The 20,533-nt window shown below is 43.1% G+C and overlaps 1 protein-coding gene across 1 annotated transcript in view; it reads right to left on the reverse strand.

Annotated features, from left to right (window-relative positions):
- The window catches only part of grik2 (glutamate receptor, ionotropic, kainate 2), a 232,182-nt gene that overhangs the window by 46,186 nt on the left and 165,463 nt on the right, over window positions 1–20,533 (reverse strand). The window contains exons 11-13 of the mRNA XM_057340538.1: window positions 16,928–17,151; window positions 2,668–2,786; window positions 188–405 (exon numbers count right to left, since the gene is read on the reverse strand). Coding sequence (XP_057196521.1) covers window positions 188–405; window positions 2,668–2,786; window positions 16,928–17,151 — 561 coding nt within the window. The remainder of the gene's footprint in view (window positions 1–187; window positions 406–2,667; window positions 2,787–16,927; window positions 17,152–20,533) is intronic.

Consider the following 20,533-nt stretch of genomic DNA (forward strand, 5'->3'; position numbering starts at 1 on the left):
CTTTTGAATTTAAAGGTCTCTGCATCAACATACAATAATAATGAAAAAATGCATCTTTTGAATATAGGTCTCTGAACTTTTCAATGATTCTGTTAGCAAAGCAATCATGTTTCTGTTAGCAAAGCAATCATATAAGTATGATATTATTCATTTGGCAGGTACAAGTGGTATGACAGACCGATCTTACCTTAAAGAATGTCATCGTGGAACCATCTTCCACCACACCATACTCGATCTTGGTCTGTTTGGCCAGGTCATCTGCTGAGTCAATTGGAGATTCCATTCTCTCCACGGTGAGGAAGGCAGCTAGGTTGGCCGTATAGGAGGAGATGATGATTAAGGTAAAAAACCACCAGATGCCTCCTACTATCCTGGTGGAAAGAGCTTTGGGCATGAGCTCAGATCCTAGTGGAGAGGAGTAGAGGCAGAGTTCAGGACAGAGCAGTGGTCTCAATGTGAGGACCAGCACCAGATGCACAGGCCTGACCTAGTACTGACATACAGTAAAGATTTGTCACAGGGCAAAGCTTTGCCTATTGATACTATTGGCACTGGCTGGAAAAGCAAAACTAGGTAAACTGACCACTCAAATGAAGTCAATAAAGAACAATGGGTCAATATAAATTATAAACCTTAATCTCAAATATAAATTAACACTCTCAGTTTTATGAAGGGAACTTCTCTATATTGTCATGCAGCTTGTGGTGAGAAATAGGCTAACATAAAGATTTTAATTTCACAACTTAAGTCTTTCTTTTTCTTAATCAAGATATGCTAGTTATGCAGAGGAAATAACCAATAGGGGGAAATAAGGGGGAATAATGCAGGGAAATAACCTGCATCTCTTTCCAAGCCAGTTGTAAGGTTGGATCTAGCACATCCATGCCAAAAAAACAATGGACTGTGTAAAAGATTAGTCATTACAGGAATAATAATTGAACTACAAACATGAGTTTCAATCTGGCCTCAACAGGTTTGTAATGCTCTAGTGACCCAGCATTCAAACCCAGAGTTTGGATTTATAAATCTTGCTACAGACAGGAAGCGGAAAAAGAGATTCTGAACTTTTTTCTTTTACACAGCAGTTCAGTGTGTCATTTCTATCTATGTTAAAATACTTTATTTGTGTCATGAATTAAAAATGTACATTGGACCTCACAACTACCCCCCAAAGAACAAAAAAAAAAAAACGTAAAAGAAAAAGGAAGATAATTTAAAGCTGTCATGTCTCACTCCACTGGACCTGTGAGACCATTTGGCTCTGCTCGTATGATGGTCAGTTTTATGTTATAACCTGGTTGGGGCTGAGTGTCATGTACCCAAGGTAACGTCATGTCCAAACACGCCATCCCACAGTTTTCTGGGGGCTGACAAGCCGTAGGCATGGGAGCCTCTCTACATTGTAGTGATACTTGCTCATCATACAGACACTCATCAAACACAAACCCCGTTCCCTCAGCCTAGTGCCACATCTTCTCTTATACACTTGAAGAGAAGCCTGAACAAATAATAGTAAACACCCTACCACAGGGATGCTCAAACCTACTACTAGAAATCCATCTTCCGGCAAAGTATAACTATAACCCTAATACACCACACCTGAACCAGTCTTCTGGTGCATTTCAGATGAAAATGAACCATGTTTGTTTTGTGGTACAGTAAAGGTGTAGTACCATGGCTTTTGGTGCATTGATTATAGGCAAAACTATAGTTTTACTACAGTAACCATGGTTTGGTTTTTGAAAGGATAACTCGGAACGTATTTACCTCCTACTTAAAATTTACACTGACCAGCAAAACTAGTTGACTTCAAATGCCATTTCAATCAAAATTACAAGCAGGTGCGTTGAAAGCAAACTCTTCAGGAAGGCAGATCACCAGGAGCAAAACTGAGCACCCGTGCCCTACAATCATGTCACCACTGGACAACAACTAAACATTGGTATGGAAACATGTGTCCTTGCTGTCTACATTGCAAACAACTAGTTTTCAATTCTCAGTTGTTCACTGCCCAAAGAAAAGACTTTATCTACTAACATTACACGGCAACCCAATCCCAGCTGTGCTTCATTCCATTTTTTAGATGCAGTGCAACATGAAGCATTACCCATGCCACTGTGCAAACAAAATGCTGGTATACCCAACAACTTAATATTAGACTACACTGATGCAACGCAACGGCATGCAAGTTGCATGTGACTTGTCCACCAATTCTTTTAAACCATTACGTTAATTAGTCTTAGCCACCTACATGCCGCAGATGAGAAGATGTGGCATCAGGTTTGAGTAGGGTTAGGGTTAGAAATCATGAATGACACTATGACATAAGACCAAGTTTCTTTGGTTTGCTTCTTTTAGACTATAGCACAGAAATTGGACTTACCTGCTTGGAACCCTTAAGATTAAATAGAATAGTGGTTATGGGGAAGTTTGAAGTTTAGCATGCATAACTAATGTAACAAACCCTTGATCATCTACCCAACATTGACAGATAAACACTCTCAAGACGCTTACAATCCCATTCATACCATCAGCCAGCAACTCATTTGCATCTAAGTCTACATGCACAGAGGCACCCATGCATAATAGTGGGCCTGACAAGAGCAAGTTGGGACCCCCAGCAAAAGAGTGGGACGTGTGCTAAGAGGGGCAGGCAGAGGCGTCTACCTTGCTGCATGAGAGCTCCAACTCCGAACCAGAAACTATTTAGCAGGGTGAAATTGTTTTCCACCACGTCCGAGTCTGGGTTGCACGGGTGGGGATTATACCATTCGTAGGGACTAAACCTGTGGTAATCAACACAAAACACACACAGAGACATTTTGAAATCTTTCAAGAATTTGCAGGAGAGAAGAAAGAAATGAAGGAAGGGCAGGTCAACCTACAGAGACACAAGACAGATACATATTAGCATAATCATCATTTAGATCATCACCTTCAATCTTCTTAAATGGTTTAAATGTTTGACAAATAATTCATTAACCGCTGTATGATAGTTGCGTGTAAGTTAAAGCAGTTTAAGTTCCCTCCACACATCCCTGATTCTAGGTACTCCCAAATACGTCAATAAATTTATATCAAAGGCAATGGTACTATTATCAATTCATACGAGTAACACCTACATTAATAAGAATTAATTAATCTAGATGCTTAATGCTGAATATATAAGTCCGTTCCATCATCTTCACACACTAATGCATCATTCTTTGCTGTCTCGCTTCCGCTTTGAGATTTCCCATTTCTCCTGCTAAATATAAATGACAATACATTAGTAAAGGTTGATTGGGTGACAATTAAGCATTGTGACCCAATTCTGTTTGTGCTGAAGTGGTGGGCTAAAAAAAGGCATCTTCAGGCTTTTCAGAACTTGAGCAATCATGTACCAAAGAGATTATTTGTCTCAGCTTCCTTAGATGGCTAAAATGAGAACAGAAATGATTGACTTTCAGAGGCTAATACTACACTTACACATTCAGCACAGTTCATGAGCAAGATTCTGAAGCAGTCATAGTTGATCCGTAAATGGCACAGCTTGTGCATCAATGTAATACAAAACAGTAAACACAATCTATTTTCAAATATCAAATTTGGGCCAAATTGTAATGCTGTATTCAGACTTTTGTTGTCAAAAGCATTGTTGGCATAGCTTGATGAACCTGTCCTCACTCACATAATTCCACCTAGCTGAAAATAAGTATCACTGTCCCTTTATCCATTTTGCCACATTTGAAAGCTGCAACAAAACACTATTTCAAATGGCTTGTGTCAAAATATTTTGTCGCCACAAGTTGACATCAAGTTCATGTACGTATGAAGTGTGGACAGTCCCAGAAAGTGAAATAGTGAAATAATAATGCTAGGTTACCTTTAAAGTCAGATATGGATTATTAGCTCTTGATATTCTGACTTGTAAAGGTTCCAATTTATGTTATGCAGGGTTTTCATTTGTGTTATACAGTTATATTGTTCAAATAAAATCTATTGAAATCGAATATTTGTGCAGTGTGATTTACGAGGTTGCTTTTCAGTTAGAACACTGCCTTACACGGTAGCTGCCTATTAAGGCGGTAGATAGCAAGACAGCTCACTGAATAGTGAAAAAGAAAGGTGTATTTGCTTGTTTGTTTATTTGTGAAGGAAGACTAAGGTAATTTGTGACCCTGGACAACCAGTCTTAAGGGTCAATTTTGGGGAATTGAGATTTTTACACCATCTGAAAGCGGAATAATTAAGCTTTCTATTGATGCATGGGTAGTCAGGATTGGGAAATATCTTGCGGAGATTCAACAGTTTAAAGGGGTCATATGGCGCGAATACGTGTTTTTCTGTGTCTTTGGTATGTTATAAGTTGCCCATGCATGTATTAGACACGTAAAATTGCAAAAATTAAAGTGTCGGAACAAAAGATGCATTCTATCTAAAAGCTCACCCAGACATGCCTGAAATGCCTCGTGTGACCACACGCCCAGGAATCTACGTCATTTCGTGGTATGACTTGACTAAGACTGCCCAAATGTATACGCAAGTAAGGTGGGCGTACCTGTAAATATCATTGTATCGTCGCCGCCGCAGCCATGTCGTGGAGACGCTGTATGTTTCGTTGCGAAAAGAAAGCCTATTCGCTTGCCCTTCCAAAAGATGAGACAACTAAAAATGAATGGTTACATTTTATTTACAATACTGTTCCAGAACAGTACAATCCGAATATTCAAATGTGTGCAGCGGATTTCACAGATGATTGCTTCATGAACCTGGGAGAGATCAAGGCCGTTACCATTACAACTTCGCAAGGACAGTCTGGCGCTTCAGATTCGCAGCCTTTAAGTATATTTTCATTGTAAAAGACTATGTTACGGACTATCGCGAGTTGAGTTTGTCGTTTGTTTGTAGCGCATTTTGTTTCTTTGTGTGATCTGCAAATGCAGACATGCGCGCAACGTGAAAAAAGACAACATAAGTCCTAATAATCAGTAATTATGTTCCAACTAGAGGCAACAAATGTCGTATTTATAATGGGGTTTATTGTCTTTGTTGAGTCGCGACGAGACATGGTGTAACACTGATTGATCACTAACGGCAAATCTTTATAACGTCATATATAAAAGGTATAACAGTTAGCTATAGTTTTTAACATTTTTTTAAAAAACCTTACCAATCCTTTACATCCTGCTCAAGTCACGCTGGCAAAGTTGATGTATCGGCTTGATCATCTTCATTTTCCGGATCAGATTCGGGCTCGAATTAATAAGGAAAGTACCGATGACATTTTATCACCTGTCAGTACAATTGCTTGGGAACATGATGTAAGAGGCATTACTTTTCCATCACACGGTTGCAGTATACTACACACTGGTTAACTGGCCAATCATAGCACACCTCGCATTTCAGAGCGATGAGCTTTTATAAAAATCCAAGCATTTCAGAGAGGCGGGGCAAAGAGGAGATACAAACATGAACGGTATGTGAAAAATACAGCGTTTTTGAACCTTAAATCGTCTATACACCTTGCATAACATCTAAAACAAAGGATAATATTCGTTTTAGCCGTGTCATTTGACCCCTTTAAAACTCTGGAATCTGAGGATGCAAAAAAATCAAAATATTGAGAAAATTGCCTTTGACATTTTAAAGTTAATCAGAGGCCATCTGTAGCAAAGCTCAATAAAACGGGAAGGAAGGAGGCGGGAACCGGCGAACAATCAAACATTTTTAATTCAAAATAAATAAACAATAAACAGCAATAAAACAGGCCGGCAGCCCCTCACGGACGACTGCTGGCCACACAAACATAAACACAAAAGTAACAAGCCGGCAGCCCCTCGCGGACGACTGCCGGTGCGGCAACACGAACATAAACGAAACTTAACTAATGTCTGGGCCCGGTCCTCTCTCGCTGTATTCTCCTGCCGTTCGTCCTTTTATGCTTACGATCTCCTCCGTGAGAGATACGAGGCCGGAATGACGCCCAGCTGACACTCATTATCAATCGCGTCCTGGCCTCGCTTCTTCCTCCCACGGCTCTCGTCACGCCTCCCTCGTCACACCATCCACTCACAAAAACTAAAATCTTTACATATTTGCGGTAGGAAATTTTCAAAATATCTTCATGGAACATGATCTTTACTTAATACCCTAATGATTTTTGACATAAATGAAAAATCAATCATTTTGACCCATACAACTGAATTACCAAAAATGTTCCTGTGCTACTTATGACTGGTTTTGTGTTTAAATGAAGACCTTGCAAAGACTCCACTGCTGCCCCAGACCTCTTACACTAACAGTATTTGTGAAGGTTCACACAAGCGTGTACTGCAAAGCCTTTTATTAAAGGCAAGTCTAACATGCTTGAGTACGGTTTTCTCTGACTGGAGCGTGCCAGCAAAGAAGGATGTCGTGCAGCCCCGTCTGAGTGAAGCGCATCTTAACCTGCTGCTACAGGAAGCGTCGGTCGTCCGTTAGCTGTCAGTTTGATCCAATTATACTGACCTTCTGTTATCTCCGGTCATCTGCACCGCAGAGGGAAAATTTTCAGCAAGGTCAAAGTGAATAGATAAACCAAGACTGAGGAAACATTGATGCCTCGGGAAAGAACAATAACAGCCTTTTTTCAGGAATTCATCCTGCACCCTGATCACGCAGACGATAACTGCCATGACAGACCGGCCGACAGTGACATTTAAACAAGAACACGGGCTGAGGTTGTGTTGAGGACCTGATATACAATCCAATAAGGATGCTACACAAGGATGCATTGATAATCAATGTGCTACCATAGATTTAAAAGACTGAATGCTTGTTCAGCATAGTCTCACTAGATTTTTGTCTTAAGAGATATCTATAACGTCCTGCACTATGCCAGCACTAAACATGGCGTCTTTTCACAGACGCAATACAGCACCATGCATTTGTATTTTTGTATTTGGCTTTTACTCTATCCCATTTTGCTCCTCTGCTGTTTCTTTCCCTCTTAGACTCCGAGTTAATTATCTCACCAGCCCCACACAGCAGTCTGTTAAATCATCTTAAGTGAAACATATTCCACCTGGAAATGAAGGGGATCTGATAAGCACTTGCCCAGGCCGGTGGAAGCATTATTCATCCTGTGAGGAGAACACATCCCTTGCTTTCACATGCTTGAGCTTTTCACTGCGGCAAGGCCAAAGGTTCATTAGTGCTGTTTGGTATTGCACACATCTCTTTACATTCTCATTTATTCATTTAGCAGACGCATTTATACAAAGCTTACAAACGAGGGAGCATTAAGCATTTTGCCCCCCCAAAAATACAACAACAGCAAATACTGTAGTGTACAAAGACAATGAGCAGAGTAAAAATTAGAGTTTTTTATACTAACAAAATATTACCTATGTTAAACAAAACAATAAAAGCGATAGTTAAGTGATACGGATTTAACCTTTTTGTGCTATGGACATGAACTATACAAATCAAATGCCCTTTTAAAAAGAGGCGAGATAGTGATTTTCAGTGATTGGACTTGAGATTTCTGCCTGACTTTCTTTATTAATTATAGCTAAGCAAAGTTTAATTATACTGTAGCGAGGAAGGCGGGACGAGAGCCGTGGGGCAGGAAGGCGGGGCCGGTGGCGTGAGTGATAATGAGTATCAGCTGTACGCGCACCGGTCCCGCATGCCTCACGGGGAGCTAGGGAGCATAAGAGGACGGGCGACGGGACTGCCGACGAGAGAGGACCGGGCCCGGAAATGTTAAGTTTTATTTATGTTTGTGTGGCCGGCAGTCGACCGTGAGGTGGCTGCCGGCCTTTTACTTCCGTGTTATTGTTTGTTTATTTTTGATTAAAGTTTATTGTTTAAATGTTCGCCGGTTCCCGCCTCCTTCCTTCCCTACATTGAACTTTGTTACATATACTTATGTAGTAAATAATAGGCTTTTCTGTAACTCAGTGGTTAGAGCATGGTGCTAGCAATGCTAAGGTTGTGGGTTCAATCCCAGGGGATTGCACATACTTAGAAACAAATGTATAGTATAATGCAATGTACGTCGCTTTGGATAAAAGCGTCTGCCAAATGCATAAATGTAAATGTAATAGTACTGCATACATATAACTGTGCTATTTTAATACTACATGGGACTAAATTAAATTAAATGGGACTTATTAAGCACACTTTAAGTGTAACAGTATAGTAAAACTAGATAGGTACATTTTCTGGAGAAAATGTCAGTGATGCTTTGTGGCAAACCGTGGAACTGGGCACTAGGGTGATAACACATTAAGCCATGAATGAATTTAACCAAACCCTATGTCTCTACGATGTTCTGATGCAGAGATATACATATTGCTAAACTGTCGCTAGGCTAATATGTTTGGTTGCTATGGGCGTGGCTTGGCATCTGCACTTGATAATAATCTAACCTATGAGTGAAATAAACCAACCCCCGTTTCTCTATGATGTTCTGATGCAGAGATATAGGCGTTGCTAAATGGTTGCTAGGCTAACCTGTTTGGTTGCTATGGGCGTAGCTTGGCATCTGCAATTGATAATACTCTAACCTATGAGTGAATCGAACCACCCCCCGTGTCTCTACGATGTTCCGATGCAGAGATATACAGTAGGTATTGCTAAATGGTTGCTAGGCTGACATGTTTTGTTGCTATGGGTGTGGCTTCGAAGCTTCATGATGATCCTGGGACACTGATTGGTTGCCTGAGTAAAACGAGCCCACCCCCTTGTCTCTATGACACTGTGTTGCAAAGATATCCACCTGAACCTTTTATAATGGGAGTCTATGGGATCGGTTGCTAGGTTGCTGTAAATGGTTGCTATGGGCGTGGCTTAATAACTTCATAATGATCATGTCACACTGATTGGTAGCCTGAGTAAAATGAGCCCACCCCCTTGTCTCTAAGTGGTTGTACTGCTAAGATATTCAACACGGGACGTTTTACGCCTTATATGGGCATGCTTCCTGTGATTGGGAAATTATGGGAGGCTCTTACACCCCAGGGGTACAACTTACACCCCATTGTGAGTGATGTTCTTACAGAACCTGATAGCCACTTCAAATCGCGTATTATTTTCATGTTTCTACGATATCCTCACTCGGAGCTACGACCCTTCAAAGTTGGGCGCAATGTTAAGTCAATGGGATTTTTCGGGTTTTTATTCGCCCCCCATCGCACCCCCTCCACCCGATCGCTTCCAAAAGTCATCACACCATTCCTCAATGGGCCGCTCGATTTGATGTAGTCATTCATGGGTCCAAAGTGAAAAAATAACGCGTGAATATATAGGTATAGGTTTTGAATGGGAGTCTATGGGCACCATTATAAGTATATGGAAATTTTGGGAGGCTCTCACACCCCAGGGGTGCAACTTACACCCCATTGTGAGTGAAGTTCTTATAGAGCCTGATAACCCCTTCAAATCGTGTATTATTTTCATGTTTCTACGATATCCTCGCTCGGAGCTACGATCCCTCAAAGTTGGGTGCAATGTTAAGTCAATGGGATTTTTCGGGTGGTTTTTCGCCCCCCTATCGCACCCCCACCCGATCGCTTATAAAAGTCATAGCACACAATTCCCGAATAGGCCCGTCGATGTGATGTATTCATTCATGGGTCTACATCAGAAGCTGCGGGACAAGTAGCATGCCAAACTTTTGGCGGAACAAGAATAATTATAAGTAGTATGTATGTTCGAATAACAATAGTTATGCATCACTAATTAAAGTACACAACTAGTTTACAACTATGTCTTCTGAGAAGTGCATAAAGAATATTTCTGAGAAATGGACAAAAATAAAACAAAGAATAATTTATACATGATTAATAATTATTAATTTATATTATTCATATTCTTTAAAGTCGAATAGCACACTTGAATAAATTTTGTTTTTGTCTTTCAACCAGAACAAACTTTATAAAGTTAAATAAAGTTTTTACATCGCATGTAATCTTTGTAACACCCATGTCCTCAAGCAAACTTTTTTTTCGAGTTAAACGTCCTGCTTAACATAGATTACGGAAAGCATCAAATTATAATGGGAGTAAAACGGGTTGCAAACTATAAATCTTTAAAACAAAAACAACCGCAAAATCTATTTCTTTGGTGAAATAAGCCATTTTAAAACGAGCTTGCCTTTGATATAATATTGTTTTACAATCTACCACATTCACAAACAGATAAACTTGAGAAGTGTAATGGTTCAGTCCCTAAACTCGCGCACGTGATGCAAGCGCGCAGAACAGTTCTTTGCGAAAATAATCTTTGAATAGAATAGAATAGAATGAGCTTTATTGGCCAAGTATGTTTCCACATACGAGGAATTTGTTATAGTGACAGAAGCTCCACAGTGCAACAGAAAGACAGCAACAGGACAGAACACAGATGATAAAAAAAAAAATAATATACAATAATATAGAAATAGGCAATGTACAAAACAGCAAAAACACAATATACAATATAGACAATTATGTATGTACAGGTCTGATATGTGCAAATTTGGTGAATAAATTATGTAAAATAGAGTTGTGTGTTTCGCGTTTAATGTCAAGTGTTCATAAAATGGATTGCCTGAGGGAAGAAACTGTTCCTGTGTCTGGTCGTTCTGGTGCTCACTGCTCTGTAGCGTCGACCAGACGGTAACAGTTCAAAAAGGGAGTGTGCTGGGTGTGAGGGGTCCAGAGTGATTTTACCAGCCCTTTTGCTCATTCTGGATGAGTACAGTTCTTGGAGAGTGGGGATGGTTGTACCAATGATACGCTCAGCAGTCCGGACTACCCTCCGTAGTCTTCTGAGATCAGATTTGGTAGCTGAGCTGAACCAGACAGTTATAGAAGTGCAGAGGATGGGTTCGATGATGGCAGAGTATAACTGTTTCAGCAACTCCTGTGGCAGGTTGAACTTCCTCAGCTGGCAAAGGAAGTACAGCCTCTGCTGGGCCTTTTTAAGAATAGAGTCAATGTGAGTGTCCCACTTCAGATCCTGAGAAATTGTGGTGCCCAGGAATCTGAATGACTCCACCGCAGTCACAGTGCTGTTCATGATGGTGAGTTTGGGGAGAACAGGGGGCTTTCTCCTGAAGTCCACGATCATCTCAACAGTTTTAAGCATGTTAAGCTCCAGGTTGTTAAGACTGCACCAGACAGCCAGCTCCTTGACCACCTGTCTGTAAGCAGACTCGTCACCGTCCTGAATGAGGCCAATCAGTGTGGTGTCGTCTGCAAACTTCAGGAGCTTGACAGAGGGGTCTTTAGATGTGCAATCATTCGTGTAAAGGGAGAAGAGCAGTGGGGAGAGAACAAAGCCCTGAGGAGCTCCAGTGCTGATGGTGCAGGTGTTGGATTTGAATTTACCAAGCTTTACTAACTGCTGCCTGTCTGTCAAGAAGCTGTTGATCCACTGACAGACAGGGGTGGGGCGGAGAGCTGTGCCAGTTTATTCTGAAGGGTGTCCGTGATGATGGTGTTAAAAGCGGAGCTGAAGTCCACAAACAGGATCCTCGCATAGGTCCCTGGTCTGTCCAGATGCTGAAGGATGAAGTGCAGTCCCATGTTGACAGCATCATCCACAGACCTGTTTGCTCTGTAGGCAAACTGCAGGGGGTCCAGTAAGGGACCAGTGATGTCCTTCAGATAGGCCAAAACCAGTCTTTCAAATGATTTCATGGCCACAGACGTTAGAGCCACAGGTCTGTAGTCATTAAGTCCAGTAATTTTGGGTTTCTTTGGGACTGGGATGATGGTGGAGCGTTTGAAGCATGAGGGGACTTCGCACAGCTCCAGTGATCTGTTGAAGATCTGTGTGAAGATGGGGGCCAGCTGGTCAGCACATATTTTTAGGCAGGCTGGTGACACACCGTCTGGGCCTGGTGCTTTCCTTCTTTTGTTCTTTCTGCAGACCTGGCGCACATCTTCTTCAGTGATCTGAATTGCAGGTGTGGGAGAGAGGGGGGATGCTGAAGGTGTGAATGGTTGTGTGGAGAGGTGTTCAGGGCGGGTGTGGGGTGTTCGTCAGCTAGTTGTTGGTTCTCTAAAGTGCTGGGGGATGGTGTCTTGTAACTGGTGATATCTTTCAGACCTCTCCACACTGAAGCAGGAACACTGGAAGAGAATTTGTTCCTTAAGTTGTCAGAATAATTCTTCTTTGCCCCTCTGATCTCCTTTTCCAGTGTGAATTTGGCCTGTTTATACAAGACTTTGTCCCCTTTCCTGTAAGCATCTTCTTTGGCCTGACGGAGCTGTCTGAGTTTTGCCGTGAACCACGGTTTGTCGTTGTTGTAAGTTAGATAAGACTTGGTAGGGATGCACATATCCTCACAGAAACTGATATATGAAGTTACAGTTTCTGTCAGCTCTTCCAGATCGGTGGCAACAGCTTCAAAAACAGTCCAATCAGTGAAAGAGAAACAGGCTTGTAAATCCTGCTCTGTTTCAATAGTCCATCTTTTAACAGTTCTTAATACAGGTTTTGCAGATTTAAGTTTCTGCCTGTAGGACGGGATAAGATGAACCAAACAGTGATCAGAGAGTCCTAAAGCTGCTCGTGGAGCAGAGTGATATCCACCCTTTATTGCTGTGTAACAGTGATCCAATATATTACTGTCTCTGGTGGGACATGTGATGTGCTGTCTGTATTTTGGCAATCCGCGGGAGAGCTTTGCTTTATTAAAGTCCCCGAGACTAATTAAAACAGAGTCTGGGTGTTGTTGTTCTGTGTCTGTGATCTGATCAGCGAGTTTGTGTAAAGCTGTGCTCACGTGTGCTTGCGGAGGAATGTAAACACTCACGAGAATGAACGAACAGAACTCCCGGGGCGAGTAGAACGGCTTGCAGTTAATGAAGAGTGTTTCTAGATCTGAACAGCACATCTTCTTTAACACGGTTACATCTGTACACCACCTCTCATTGATGTAAAGCAAGAGCGTATTTCTGCTTCGCGTGCAAAAAAGCTGTCCGCGACCAAGGGCTGTGACGAGTGCGCGCAATTCTCTCTATGCTCTCGCAACTGCTCAACACACTCGCTTGCTCGTCGAGGTAACTTTTTTACTTTGGGGGCAAGACAATGGCAGATTTCTCCGCTCCTTTGATTGGTCACATGCACTCACCTGCAGTCTCCGACCTGTATCTTACCTGTTGTACAGAAACGTCATCATTTGGCATAACACGATACTTTTTACAGTTTTTAAAATTGGGTTACAGTGTAGCACACATAGCGAAGGCGAGGTAAAACACTAATCATTAGGTAAGACAGGTCGTAGTCTGTAGGTGACTGCATGTTAAAAGTGACTTATCAAATGAGCGGAGACATCTGCCATTGTCCTGCCTCCAAACTCTCAAAGGGCAACTCGACGAGCGAGCAAACATTGAGCAGTAGCAAGAGCATAGAGATAATTGTGCGCGCGCTCGTCAAAGCCTCTGCTCGCTGACTGCGTTTTTGCACGTGGAGCATAAATGCGCTCTCGTAAGGATTCTTTTCCGCGCACGGATACTGTTCTGCGCGCTCGTGGAGCATAAATGCGCTCTCGCGAGGGTGTGTTTTCGCTGGTGGAACTGTATTGCGCACGAGTTTAGAGACTGAATAAACGCCATAAGTGTATTCCGGATATTACTATTGACTGCTTGTGATTCAAAGTGTCTCCCTCATGCTTGCTTTGCGGTAAGAGACGAAAACCTGAATATGTGTGATTAATTTAATATCGAGTCTTCCTCAGCTGTATCATCACCTGCTTTCACAAAAAAGAGGAGAAATGTGGGGCAGGAGGAGGAGAGCAACAACAACAATGACGATATGCATTACAGATTCTGGGAAGAGGATAAATATTTGACTTTCATACTTTGCCCAGAAGGAAGGTTTCTAAATACTGCATAGTGAGAATAAGCCCTAGGAAACCTCCACCAGTCCCCATTATGTCACCCTGTGATCTCTCTCGCTCTGGCTGGCTTTCTTTCTTTCTCTCTCTCTCTCTCTCTCTCTCTCACACACACACACACACACACGCGCACACACACAAGCAGACAGGTTTGCTGCATATCCTCACTTTATAGTGCAAACACAAAAAGCGTTCACACATGCACACATAAAGAAATGTGTATACAGGGAGACAAACACAAACACATTTCACATTATCTTCTCAGTTGTGGGTTTCTGTGGAAGCATGCTGTGCTCCAGTTTGAAAAATGGAAAGGTTAAACACTTACCCAACATTAACATTAGTGTGGTTATAAAGGTGCATATTCTGAACCAACTTAGATGGCAGTTGTAGCTTGTTAAAATCTTGTGTGATCATATTGCCAGTAACATTTATAAAACACAAGTGCATTAACCATAAAACTCTGGGGTTACCCCAATGATGGGGATCAACCCAAGAATGTTAGGGTCAACAGAAAACCTTTTCTTTAGATTTCTCATCACCCTGCTTCAAATGTAAACCAGTAAAATCTACAACCCCAACTTGTTTTGTGCTATTAAAATGCAAATGCTTTTCAAGCATGCATTATGGCAATCAATTAAGGGATGATTAGTCTACTTATTGAAACAACACAATGTGCTTGCATAAACTCTTAAACACCACTTTACGCTGTTAAAATTCAATTTCACCTAATCTAGGGCAGAGTAGTTCATGATAAATGGTTATTTTGACCAGTTTTCTAGAAGGATTTCAAAGAAAGACATTGTTTGAAGCGCAAAAGCAATATCTGAACAAGAAAAGCAATATACACAGTACACATTACTTACATTAGAGTAGGTCATTCATCATGTGATTATGTGTTTTCAAACACCTACTGTATTAACACTCAGAGACTCTGACAAACTCTCTGAGAAACAGTGAAGGAGATATTTTGCAAACATTCTGGCCTCATATTTTTATATGAAGAAATGACACTGGACTGATGAGCAAAACTAAAGCCAACACATAACCATAAAATCCACATGATATGCACACTGGATGAAAAAATGTAATCCAATAGTGTGAGAAATATTTTTAGTCTTACATTCAACATGCTCTTGAAATAAAGGCATAAAGGCTTAATACATCATGAGGGTAAAATGGTGACAGAATTTTGGTAAATATTAAACCATACAGCAAATCCTAAATTTCATGAGCTATTCCTATTCACGGGAATTGATTACAAGAGGCTCTGGTCTCTAATGTCTATTTCTAGAATCTCAGTTTTCCAGAAACATTTGAAGCAGGATGTGGAAAAATACAATCTGAAAAGAACCGTACACAAACTGTAGACAGCAGGAACAACAAGCAATGGGGAGAGGTTGCTTTCAGACCAGAGAAATTGCCTCATTCTCACGCATACACACGCTTGAGCAAATACTCCTTGCATTCCTATCTTTTGTCTTTTCCACGTACACACTGTCTTGAAACTGTGATTTTGCATCTCTGCTTTTGTGGTTTGTGCTGTAGCGCATTATCTGTTGAGACGGTCATACTGTAGCTCATCTGTGTTAAGACAGGAAGAGAAAAGCAAGCCTTGTGTTTCTTTCTATATCTCTTTATTTTGCTGAAAGAGTCTTAACTCTTTCCTATATGCTATTTAAACCTGCAGGAATTTCATGTATCTAATATTTTCCAGCAAAAAAACCCAAAACAGGTCTCTTCATATGGTGTGAAAATTATATTTAGGATCCTAAAACAATTCTTCACCCAGTACTTAGCATTTACTAACCCTTGTGTTGTTCCAAACCATTTTATTTCTTCTTTGATGGTTATTCTTCGAATATTTAAAAAGTGAATAGGGACTGGGTCTGTAATCCAATATTACTAAGAGCATCGTGAAACTGTAATAAATGTGCTCATTTGCAGTTTTGCGTTCCTTTGCAGTTTTGCGTTCCTATAGCTAAATGGTAGAGCATTGCTTTAGCAGCTTAAATGTCATAGGTTCAATTCACATACTGATAAAATGTACAGTATCTTGAAGGCACTTGAATTGTTTTTCATAATAGTGTCTCTGTCCAAAGCCATGAAACTACTCACTGTAAAAAATATTTGGCGTGTTTTGTTGGTGCAATTAAAAAAAGTCACCTGGTTGCCTTAAACTTTTGAGTTAATTCAACTTAAACATTTTAGTTAACTCAATGAATTTGCGAAAATTTTCAATGAAAATCCAAACTCGTTGACTAACATTTTTATGTTGCATTAACTCAAAATTTTAAGTTAAACATGTAACTTATTTTTTTGAACCAACCATTTTTACAGTGTAAATAAGATGAATTACTACAGAAATGGTTAAACAATGCAATTAATGATGCCAAACATTGGTTTAGTATACCTACAATATATTTATTATATTGTGCTTTTTTGTCATTTTGGACAGACCAATCCCTATTAACTTTTTTACACAGACTTTAAAGGACCAGTGTGTAGTTTTTTAGAGGATCTATTGACAGAAATGCAATATAATATACATAACAAGAGGCGTATAAAGACCTCACATAATGAAGCGTTATGCTTGTATTACCTTAGAATGAGCTATTTCTATCATGCATGGAATGTTGTTGACATGTCGCCATGTTGTTTCTACAGTAGCCCTAAACAGACAAATTGCTCTACAGAACGCGTGTCATAAATACGTTATCTCTTTCGGGAAAGAAGTGAAATGTGACGACATATTAATCCTCTCTCGGCCTATGTAGTGCTTCGAAAGGATAGAGGGAGGGGGGAGTGAGCGGTTGGTTGCAATTCGCAACCTCACTGCTAGATGCCGCAAAAAATTACACACAGCACCTCTAATAACTCTTACTTTATTGAAAAAAACAGCTTTTTTGCTTCAAAAATTGAGTGCAAGCGTCGTGGATTTGGAACAAAACAAGGACAGAATTGTCCTTTTTGGATAAACCATTAATCTAAGACCACTTCAGTTTAAAAAAGATGTTAATGACATGAGGTTATGATGTGGGGTTATGTCTATATATGTGGCTGGCATGTTACCTGGCTATGACAAACAGCACACAACTGACACCCAAGTAAGCGAGCAGAATATACATCCAGATGTCGGGGGAGAGGGGGTTGAGAAAGGAGAACACCCCCGGGTTGGTGCCATTGGGCTTGCGGTACAGTATACTTATCCCCAGCGTCATGAAGGGCTTGGAAAAGTCGATGACCTTCTCTCGCACGTACGTGATGGCCAGGGGTGCCACTGCAAGATCAGCTTTCTGCCAACAAATAACGCAGAGGGAAAAGAGTGATAGGCTGTAAATCAGGGCAAGCAGAAGCATTTAGAGGAAATCAAATTAAGAAAACAGGGCTTTTACACATCACACACTCTGCCCCGCAGCGTTTAAGAGGAAATGTAAAGCCCTCTTGTGGACTTGCTCTCTCTCTCTCTCTTGATTTACCTGCTACTGTTTCAGCACTTACTAAAGCTTTTCATGATTTACTGGCTCTACTCAACCAAATCCACTCTCTCAGCTTCTCAGCTACACAAAAAAATGAAAATAGCAGTTATGAAAGAGGGATAATGAGAGGGGTTAAAGGTTTCAATGAGGTCTGCTGTCAGAGGCAGAGACGCCGTGTGTCTGCTGGTACATGCTGGTGTACTTTGCATTCTGTTCTTCTGATTAAAATATATATATATATATATATTTGTACACATAAATTATATTAATGGCCAAAAAAACTATGTAACTGTTTTACGTGTAAGTCTTTGACCATTATCTGTATCTGTAAATTAGAAAGCAAGTTCACAGTATGCTAAAACGTCTTGGTTACGGATGTAACCTCAGTTCCCTGATGGAGGGAACGAGACGTTGTGTCGAACCGACAGACGGGGTTCGTCCTTGAGAACCTATTGCTTCCGACTACTTTAGAAAAGGCCAATGAAATTTGCATGCCAGACTCCGCTCCCGGATATCCGGGTATAAAAAGGAGACGGTGTGCTGCATTCATTCACCTTTGGTCTGAGGAGCCTGAGAACCTCTCACGACTGCTGCAGCGGGCAGCATGCGTTGTGGCATAAAGGACACAATGTCTCGTTCCCTCCATCAAGGAACTGAGGTTACATCCGTAACCAAGACGTTCCCTTTCTGTCAGTCTCTCGACGTTGTGTAGAACCGACAGATGGGGTTCCTATAGAAAACGCCATGGTGCTGTGCCGTGTCACAATCTCTAGCGAAGTGACGGTGACTGGCCTGGGCGTGTCAGACGTGAGCGCTATCGCGAAATTGTAACCTACCGGTGGATAGTAGGGCCCTCACAGGCGGCAGCCTTGTTTCTCTAACAGCGAGAAGCCGCCCGGTACTGTAAGGCCACTGGGTAAGTGTTACTTCCTCAAATGGGGGACGTGCTACAGAGACCACTTCCTACCGTAGGGAGGAGTTTATTGGAGATACCAACATGGTCTCACCGTTTAGGGGAGAACTCATGGGAGAAATGTGCGGACTGAAGGAGTTAACCGCAAGGTGGAGGTCCACCTAGGGAAGGTCATGGGTTGCCAAGGTGGGAACCAATCATGAGGATACATGAGACGGAACCGCCCGATTGGGGGTTTACAACGTCCATGAGCACTAGATCCGGTTAGAGCTATGTTGTGGATAACTCTGGTACCCTGCCTATGGGGCAGGGCTGCTCTGCCCAGTCTGCCTGCAGTAGGTGCTTGCTTAGTGATGGATGGCATGCCTGTTCTTCACCCAGTGGGGGTGAAGAACAGGGGAGAAGGTGCTTTCGCAGGCGTACGCTCCACCGGCTACCGGTCCAACATGTTTCCATTCAGGTCGCGGGTATTACCGGTTCTACGCGGAGGTAGTAGAACCTTGCGAAGGTGTTGGGCGTAGCCCAACCGGCAGCTCTGCAAATGTCTGCCAGAGAGGTGCCGCGAGCCAGTGCCCAGGAGGAGGCAATACCCCGGGTGGAGTGAGCTCTCACTGTCAGTGGGCACGGGCGGTCTTGGGATCGGTACGCCGTCGTGACGGCGTCCACAATCCAGTGCGCCAATCTCTGTTTGGAGACAGCCCTCCCCATTTGCTGACCTCCAAAACAGACAAAGAGCTGATCAGAGCTCCTGAAGCTCTGTGTGCGGTCTAAGTAGAGGCGCAGTGCGTGTACTGGACACAACACAGATGGGGTTGGGTCTTCCTCGCCTGCAAGTTCACCACCTGGTCCCGAAAGGGAGCTGTGGGAACTTTGGGCACGTAGCCAGGCTTGGGTTTCAGAATAACGTGAGAATCACCAGGCCCGAATTCTAGGCAATCAGGGGACACGGAGAATGCTTGTAGGTCCCCTACCCTCTTGATGGAGGCGAGCGCCATCAGGAGAACCATCTTCATTGTGAGATGAGGAAGAGCGGCATCTCCGAGGGGCTCGAAGGTGGGCCTCTTGAGGCCCGCCAGGACCACATCAAGGTCCCAAGAGGGTATGGAGCACGGACGAGGCGGAATCCTCCTTCTCGCACCCCTTAGGAACTTGATGACCAGGTTGTGCTGTCCTAGACACTTTCCAGAAACTGGGTCGTGATGAGCGGCAATGGCAGCTACATACACTTTCAGTGTGGAAGGGGAGAGGTTAGTCTCAAGTCTCTCTTGTAGAAAGGACAGCACGTTCCCGATCGAGCAACTCTGCTAGTCTTCTCTTCGAGAAGAGCACCAGGACGAGAAGAGGCGCCACTTATAGGCATATAGCCGCCTAGTGGCCGGGGCCCTAGCCTGAGTGATGGTCTCAACCACCGCAGGGGGTAGGCCACTCAGGATCTCCTCGTCCCGTCCAGAAGCCAGACATGGAGGTTCCAGTGGTCTGGCCTGGGATGCCAACGTGCCCTTCCCCTGGGAAAGCAGGTCCTTCGTCAGGGGAATCGGCCAGGGGGGAGCTGTCGTCAAGAGCATTAGCTCCGAGAACCAAGTCCGGTTGGGCCAGTGTGGCGCAACGAGTAACACTTGATGCTCCTCTTCCCTGACCTTGCACAGGGTCTGTGCAATGAGGCTCACTGGGGGGAAGGCGTACTTCCGCTTGTCCCGCGGCCAGCTGTGCGCTTAGGGCATCCGTGCCGAGGGGTCCCTCGGTCAGAGAGTACCAAAACGGGCAATGGGTGGTTTCGAGGGAGGCAAACAGGTCCACCTGGGCCTGCCCGAACTGCACCCAAATGAGCTGGACTGCGCGGGGGTGGAGTCGCCACTCTCCGCGAGGCGTAGACTGACGAGAGAGCGCGTCGCTGTCTGGTTCAGGTCGCCTGGGATAAACGTGGCACGCAGGGAGCGGATCACCTGCTGACTCCACCGGAGGAGGCGTCGGGCGAGTCGTGTTAACTGCAGTGAGCGAACGCCACCCTGACGATTGATATACGCTACTGCAGTAGTGCTGTCCGACCGGACCAGCACGTGCTTGCCCTGCACGAGACGCTGCAGCCTCTTCAGTGCAAGTAGCACAGCCCACAACTCTAGGCAATTGATATGCCAGCGCAGGCGGGGGCCCGTCCAAAGCCCCGACACTGCGTGCCCGTTGCACACTGCACCCCAACCCTGCAGGGAGGCGTCTGTTGTCACCACGACATGCCTCGTAATCTGCCCTAGGGGTACCCCTGCCCGAAGGAATGTCATGGAAGACCAC

The sequence above is a fragment of the Triplophysa rosa genome, linkage group LG8 (assembly GCF_024868665.1).
Source record: "Triplophysa rosa linkage group LG8, Trosa_1v2, whole genome shotgun sequence".
Lineage (NCBI taxonomy): Eukaryota > Metazoa > Chordata > Actinopteri > Cypriniformes > Nemacheilidae > Triplophysa > Triplophysa rosa.